This window comes from Adiantum capillus-veneris, chromosome 17 (assembly GCF_014529385.1).
Source record: "Adiantum capillus-veneris isolate H3 chromosome 17, ASM1452938v2, whole genome shotgun sequence".
Taxonomy (NCBI): Eukaryota; Viridiplantae; Streptophyta; class Polypodiopsida; order Polypodiales; family Pteridaceae; genus Adiantum; species Adiantum capillus-veneris.
This window is the reverse complement of record NC_140947.1, coordinates 9,987,979-9,996,207: the sequence shown is the minus strand read 5'-3', so window position 1 is coordinate 9,996,207 and position 8,229 is coordinate 9,987,979. Positions and strand designations below refer to the sequence as shown.

Sequence of the window (8,229 nt, the reverse complement as noted above, 5' to 3'; positions counted from 1 at the left end):
TAGGAAAATCTTGCAGGCAGGCTTCATATGGCCTAGCCTCAACCGTGATGTACACCACTGGTGCAAAATATGTAAGTTGTGTCAAAAGGCCGGCACTAGGTCACTTATGCCTGAACCACAGACACCTATTCTCTCATATGGCCCATTTGAAAAATGGGGTATCGATGCCATTGGGCCATTACCTAGGGCCAACTCAGGAAAATTCTACATTATCATGGGGGTCGACTACATGACTAGATGGGCAGAGGCTACAGCCACCACTAGAATCACAGCGGTAGAGGTAGCTAAATTTATCTACGAGCACATATGCTGTAGGTTTGGCACACCTTTAGAGATCATCTCTGATAGAGGGCCAGGTTTCAGAGCAGACTTGGTAGGAGAATTAATGCAAAAACTGGGCATTACAAGGAGGCACTCTTCACCATATTACCCTCAATGTAATGGCCTAGTTGAAAAGGTAAATGGAATGATTTCTAAAATTATTACCAAGCAGGTAAACAATCATCCTGGAGACTGGGATAAGTATCTACTACCAGCTTTATGGGCCTACAGAACTTCATTTTGTACATCCTTGGGATTCACACTGTATCATCTAGTATTTGGTAAGGAAGCAATCTTGCCCATTGAAGTGCAACTACAAAGTCTCAGAGTAATGGCAAGCCAGCTTCAACAGCCCAACATGCATTTGAGAGATCACATCATCAACTTGGAAAGACTGCAGCTGGACAGAGAAGAAGCAATAAATTATTATGCAGCACAAGCAGAGCATAGACGGCTTAGCTTTAACGAGCATCTCCGGAAAAAAGAATTGAAGAAAGGAATGTTGGTGCTCCGCTATGACAATCGCTTCGACACGCGCAAGGATAAGAAACTCCAACTCCGATGGGAAGGTCCTTTCATCGTCAGGAAAAAGTATGCCAATGGAAGCTACCAGCTTATGGAGGCTGATGGAAAACTTCATAAAACCAGGGTAAATGGTTGGCGACTTAAACCTTATTTTCTTCGATTTGACCAGGCTCCACCAATTGACATTCCAGATGAGGACACACCATCAGCCGCCACCTCCGACGATAATGATCAAACAGATGAGCTAGAGACATGAATGCCTCTAGCCAAAAGGGGAGGGCTAATGATGGGGGCTTTTCACAAGCCAAGCTCCCATACCCCTCTTCTCTCGTCCCCACCCCATGAAAACCCCCTCTTAGGGAGGGAGTGATAAAAGACATTGGAAAATAGTAAAAAAAAAATAAAGTATGATTATGTAAATATATGAGAAAGGTAAAATAGACCACCTCATGCCTACGGGGCAGCCCATCCCCACCTTGCTTCCTTTTTCTTCACTGTTGCCCCGCCGTGTGTCCCTTTTCCTCTCCTCCACTCAAAAGGTCAACCCCCTCTCTCTTCCCCTTGTCCTTTCTCCTTTCTCTCTCTCCTCAAGCTACCCCACCTCTCACCAATAATGCATTCTAACTCACCAATAATGCACCCTAACTCACATGCAACTTACCCTATCTTCCAAAATAGTATACCCCACCCCCCCTTTCTCTCTCCTATCATATCCCATGACCCAAATACCCCCCCCTCTCTCTAAAGGGTGCCATGTCTCTTGTCTTGTAGCTAAATAACCTCCCCCACACTCACACACACTCAGTTTCACTAAAAAAGGTGCCCACAGACCCATCCCCACCCGGTGGTTACCTGATTTTTCTTGTGTTCACACACATCTGCACCCAGATTCACCTCTGAACACACTCCTCTCTCTCCCCACTTGTAATTACTTTATTCTCCATGTCACCTCTCACTTTTTTTCATCAACCCATCTCTCTCTCTTAGTCTCTCTCTCATGAGACTGCTGTTCTGGCACATATACACACAGCCAGACAAGTGGGGCCCACAGTCACATGGCCTATGTAGATAATGATTTCTTCATTTCTAAATTCTAGAATTTCTCCCCCCTCCTCCCCTATATAAAGAGGGGTCACCATCACACAAAAACACACAACATCACCAAAGAACACACTATGCACTGTGTGTGCCTAGTGCACACACACACACCCACACCATCACCATCACCACAATCACCATGCTCGTCTTGAGCATGACCTCTACACCCTTGGCTATGGAAGATGAAGGGCAAACTAAATGAAGGATGATGGCCATAACCCTCGTGCGAGTCTTTGCCATCAACTCCCACCTATCCGCCATGTGCTCTACCACTCTCTCCCTTCTCATTTCCCTACCCTATGCTCCCCATTTCATCGCCTAATTCTCTAAATAAAGCTTGAGGTTTTGTGAGTATGTTTTCTTGCAATGTTTTGCCCATGTGAGGTGTGCGGAATCGCCACCTAGTCTTGTGTTTTGGAGTGAGCTTGTGTATGTGTGAAGGGTGTGCGGATTCGCCATCCTTTTGTGATGCCTAAGTACTAAGCCGCTATACTCTCACTCTGTCTCTCTCTCTCTCTCTCACTTGATCTCATTCCCTTTCCTTTTCATCATTACTCCCAAGCATCCATCTCTCTTGGATGAAAACTTTGTTATGGTGGTGTGTTGTTTGCGTCCTAGCCGCTGAAGCTAGGTGGTGCCCCCTGTTTGCTTTACCATGACAGGCTCGAGGCGCGCCACTCGGTCCCTGGTGTTTTAGAGGCCGTTGGGGTTCGGGGTTCGCTTTGCTCCCGTCAGCAGCATACCCCGCTTTCGATACTCTACATGAGATGACATTTCGGACAAGATGCTCCTTGAGAAATTATTTCTCTATTATGTACACCATATTCTAGAACCTGGTCGAAGCCCAAAAACTCCTAGATGGCACACTGACCAAGGCGATCAATTTGGTACAGAAACGGCCCTCGGTGAAACTTTAATTGGCAATATCTTGGCAACCTTGACCCTTTGTCTGCAAACTGTCCAATCCGATATGAATCTCCAATCCACTCTACTTCAAATTGTCATATGTTTCTCACCGCAGCTTCAATTGACGAGCTGTAAAGACAGGGTAGAGCACCGTGAGCATTGCAGTTGTAGTCCATATACTTCTATTTTTTATCACCTCAGACATACCCACTTCTAGCATCAAAAACATAGTTCTTGGCCCTTTAAAGCCGCATCTGGAATACATTCAGTGTTAAACCTTGCATGTGATCAATCCCTTATCATTGCTTAATAAACGTATAGCCTTTAAGTAGGCTTAACTCAAATCCCTTTTCTCTTTTTCCCATTCATGGAAGCGAAGCGGCATGACAACGTCAATGCAGATCTCTCTAGCAAGAACCTTAATCCCAGTTGGCATGGCTCCCCACAGCACCTTCCAGACAAAATACTTCATGTAATCCAGCCATTGTAAGGCATACAACTATTCATCAGCTGAAATTGATCTCTCCAATAATGTCACTTGAGCGGCTAGCACATTGCACTTAACAGTACCAAGAAATTGGGCTTTTGCCTCATCAACCTCCTGCGAGCATACTTTCGGGGCTGACTAATCATTTGACTAAGATGGTCAAGCATAAGCTTGTTGGCCATAGCATTTTGGTCACTTACAACGTTTCCCTTCTCGTTAGTGATTGCTGTAATAGAGTCCGTTCTCCTTTGACCTTTAGAGCCTTTAACAAACTAAGCCGCGTTGGCCGGGACAGGTTTGAGGGCGAGCTCTCTAGCCAACAAGTCTTTTTTATTTCCTCATCTTGCAACTCAGCAAGTTGCGCTTTGACTTCAAGCCATCTTATGTGTTCCCTTTTGGAGGCTCTACCTTTTTTCATACTTTTAGAGAGCTCCTCCACTTCTTCTTTCAGCTCCCTGTTTGTGTCCTCTTGAGTTTTTTTAAAACTAGCAACCCTGCTCGAGGGTCAGCAATATCCACATCCCTCTCAAGTTTGATGAGATCCTTGTTAACCAGGGACTTGAAGAGGGGGTTCTTAAATAGATGTTCCTCAGAGATTAGCTTCTTCTTTTTTCCCTCCTAGAAACAAGCATCATTACTAGCCTCGGGTATGGAAGCTTAAAGGGAAAGTGATCGGACAAGCTCTTGGAAGTATCGGTTTCCAATATCATGGCAGGGGGAAGCCAGTCCACCTGGTGTGAGATGTAACATCCGTCGAGGCAGGAGGTCGTATTAGCGTACTGAAGGCTCGTGTACATTCAGGTAGGAGAACTACTCCACGGACCAATAGCCCACAAATCAGACCGCCAATTTGGAAGAAGACAACGTGAATGGGTCCCTTGGATTTTGGGCCTGCAGAGCCTCGAAGAAGTTTCGTAGCTTAATGGGGGGCTCCTGACAATCTGGGGGGTTCTCCTTGTGGTGAAAATTGTTGCGCACCAATGCTTTAACCCTCTTTCACTTAATCATTGAGACTTCCTACAAACAAAGAATGGAATAGGTAGTTATGTGTAGTATCTTCGATAGACTCTAGAGGATAGGGCTAGAAAATCACACGACCATTATCTAACTAGAAGATCATACAAATTTTGAAAGGGGCATTTATCCAGCAATTCAGTGAGGGAAGAGCACATTGAGGAGCATTTATCTAGCAATTCAGTAAGGAGGACCACATTGAGATGAGATACACTATGCAAGCTAGGTAAAATATAGCAAGGTAGGCCCGACGATTTGTGGCCTTGCAACGAAGATTTGCAAATAAGTTCAAAAGACCAAGAAGATAGGTTCCTTCAAGAACGACCTCTTCTTGGTTGGGAAGGTGTTCAAGAGTCAATTGCTTCTAATCAATACGCAAATTGTTAGATTTTGTTACTTCAAACAGGTATGGAAGGACAAGAATTGTTGAGTCTTCGAGAACGCCTTGGAAACACCTAGGTTCACAGAGATTCTACAAGAAAGCAGGGAGACGATGGTCACCATTGGAAAACAAATGAACTCTGAAGAATGGAATAGGGCGAGTGGTGCCGCATCAAACAATTAGTATTTGGATCCGTCCTCTAGTCGAAGCCAGGTCAACGAAGCCAGGTGAGCGAAGCCAGGTCAGACTTGGTTCTGTGTCCTGGGGTGGCTCCCCTATCAACTGGTATATCTCTATGAACACTCGAAGTCGTCATGGCTTGACACAAGCATGACTTAATTTTGTAATTTTTTGGATAAGCTAATAAAATCCACTCACCGTTGTGAGTTTTTTTTTTTGGGGGGGGGGGGGGGGGGGGGGGGGGGGGGGGGTTGGTTGCCAAGATCGTTGAGAGGAGAGATATATCAACGATGTAGCAAACAACTTGAGTATTCTACGTTAGACAAAAGTACGAGGGACCTCTCAAATAATTAAAAATTTAAGGAGTATCCAAACGAAAGATTCAAATATTTTTTATTTATAGTTTTGCAAAACTCACAATGGTGAGTATATTATATTAGCATAGCCAAAAAATCACAAATTCTAGCCATGCTGGTGTCAAGGGAAGACTCAAAGATGTTGTAAGCAAAGCTTTGAAGCTGGAGAAAAATAAAATGCAGAAGAAAAGCCGCAAGATCACTGGCTCAAAGACCTCAAAATTAGTGACTAGTGAGTCCCTAAGGAAAAACGATAGAGGAAAAACCAAAAAAAAAAAAAGGGGGATAGTTGCTCACATTACCTACCTTAAATTAAGCAACTGAGCAAATAACGAACGAAGCTACAAACATTTGCCTAAACTAAAGAGAGTGCGTGTTGTGCAAGCAACTATAGGTGAACCTTTTGACTACACTATAGCAATTGGGCATAATATCTTTCTTTTTGGCCTGCCCAAAGGGCTAAGGCCATAGTGGTGGTTTGCTTTTTTTTTAAAGGGAAAAATGTGATATGTATTTTAAAAAATAAAATAAAGAATGAAATTGTTTGATTGGTGAGTGCTGCAATTAACACTCATGAGAAAGTTAGGAGTGACACTGAGTGAGTAACAATCTCATGTTTTCTCTCAAAAGATATTGAGAGAAGATTTTTTCAAAGATTATAGTATTGAATGTGCTCGAAATTAGAGTCTGGCTCCAAAAAACTCTTTTTGGCTTGCCCAAAGGGCGAGGCTAATAGTGATGTGCTCCCTTTTTTCTTAGTGAAAAATGTCATATGCATTTTTAATTGTACAATTTTTTGATTGGTAGAAAAGTTATTTATTGATGGATAAGTTAGTGTTAGGCACTCATTGTGGCAAACACTTTGTCAAGAAATGATTATGTACCGATTTGAAATCTAGTAAAAAAGCTTGAGATTTGTGGGGACATGACTAATTTAAAGTCCGTAGTCTCCGTCTTTTCCTCCACTCATCTACTCCTGGAAGTTGGTGCCACTGGTCAGGCGCCCTCAGTCTCACAAAAATCCGAAAACATATATACCTGTGAGCCCATAGGAACTCAAAGTTCACACGCACTTCATGACAACAACAACCAGGTTGGAAGCCAGAGGGAATGCATCTGGACAGCCTATTAAAGGATAGGTCGAGGGTGGCTAGGCGGGGCAAGGTTGCCAGGAAGGCGGAGACGATGCCTGTGAACAAGTTATGGCTAGGTCCCAGATTCCAGAGGCAGGTGAGGCGGGACAGGGTGGTGGGAATGGAGCTACTGATCATGCCGGGCGCTAGGCTGAGCTGCACCAAGGTTGTTAGCAAGCCAAGTTCTAAATTCAGGTGGCCGAGAAGACTAGCAGAGCTTCCGCTTGCAATGCTAAGATTGATCAGAGCCGCCACGCATGCTTGTCCGAACGCGAAGTCGCAAAGCATGCCCTCGTTGCTACAGGGGTCTCTCTCTCTCTCTCTCTCTCTCTCTCTCTCTCTCTCTCTCTCTCTCTCTCTCTCTCTCTCTCGTAACCTTTGCCCCACCTCCTTCTCGTCGCCTCCCTAGGGAAAGGGGCAGCCCTACGAGAGTGCTCTTAATTATAGCCACAGTTCCGCCCCTGTCCCCCGGCCCTTCTCCAAGTCAACCCATGTCTGAGAAGCTGTTGCTTAGTGGCTTGCAGCTTGGCTTCTGCATCTCACAACTTCGCATGTGAGATGCTTCGACTCAGTGGCTTGTGACTAGCTTCTACATCTCGGTTCTCAGCTCGCGACCCTCTAGTTGTTGGTGTTGCATACCGATTGCTGTGATGATGCCACACGGTAACTCCTGATTGAGAGCATTGCAATATAAGCGGGCTGAGGTGGAATACTGGGATACACACTTAATGGATAAGTGGCGCGCATAGCAGGGCAAGACAGGTGGTACATGATGAGGAGAGCGCAGGAGGCACTGATGGGAAAAGCTGGGCACTTGCATAGCGCCCGGTCACCATGGCTGTGAACGACATCCGGCCATAGCCCGCTTGACAATTAACTCATGCACATGTTGGATGCAGATGGCAAAACTCGGCTTAGCTTTGAAGAGTGTTGCGCCCTCTTCTGCCTCTCCATGCCCTTGAGAAAATGCGATTCTTGCGACCACCTTATCAAGAACCAGGTCTTCCTCACCTGTGCAGTGCCCCTGTCCTGCTGGTTTGTCGACCATCATCACAATCTCTGCGTGCTGCAGCAACCCGTGGAAGCAAGCCCAACCCCTTGGTGCTCCTAGCCTACCTGTACCCTAGCCTTTCTCATGTTGGCCTTGACAAGCATGTTCTACATAAATTCGATAGCTATCATAGGTTCTGCGGGCACATGTTCTGCCTCGCCCTCAAAAATCTAGCTACGACTTCACGCAACAGAACCTTTTCCCTTACCTACAACGTCACGCAACAGAGAAATCTTTAGGTCGCACATATATTGTGTGTGTGTGTGTGTGTGTGTGTGTGTGTGAGAGAGAGAGAGAGAGAGAGAGAGAGAGAGAGAGAGAGAGAGAGAGAGAGAGAGAGAGAGAGAGAGAGAGAGAGAGAGAGGACAACTAGTGTCTACTTGAGAGCTCGTTGTGCTAGCCAAGCTGAATTTGCTCCAGGAATCAAATTGCCCAAGAGCAGCAAATGGAGAGTGCAATGCCCAATGAGATTGCAGGCTTTTATGTGGATGTTTTCATTGTGCTTGCAGCTGTTGCTGCTCCACGGGTGGACCTATATATTGCTTAAAGTCAACGGAGAAGCCTCAAACTGTGCCCGGTGTCTGGTGGTTTGAGGAGGGTGCACTCTGTCAAATGCAAAGGCCAGGGGGAGAGCTACCAGATTGGACCTCTAGTCTAATAGCAGTGTGGAATAGAAAAACAATTGCAGAGTCACCATCCTTCCCTTGAATCTTTTGTCAAGGCAAAGGGCACTTTTCGTGCTCCTCATGTTCATAACACAAAAGTCCCAGCAAGAT

At 45.4% G+C, this 8,229-nt stretch overlaps 1 protein-coding gene across 1 annotated transcript; it reads right to left on the bottom strand.

The window, feature by feature from the left end:
- Nucleotides 1–6,198: 6,198 nt before the first annotated feature.
- LOC147436787 (uncharacterized) lies at nt 6,199–6,690 on the bottom strand. Its single transcript, XM_086486137.1, has one exon. It carries the CDS (start codon nt 6,688–6,690, stop codon nt 6,199–6,201), a length of 492 nt encoding a protein of 163 aa, XP_086342263.1.
- Nucleotides 6,691–8,229: the final 1,539 nt, after the last annotated feature.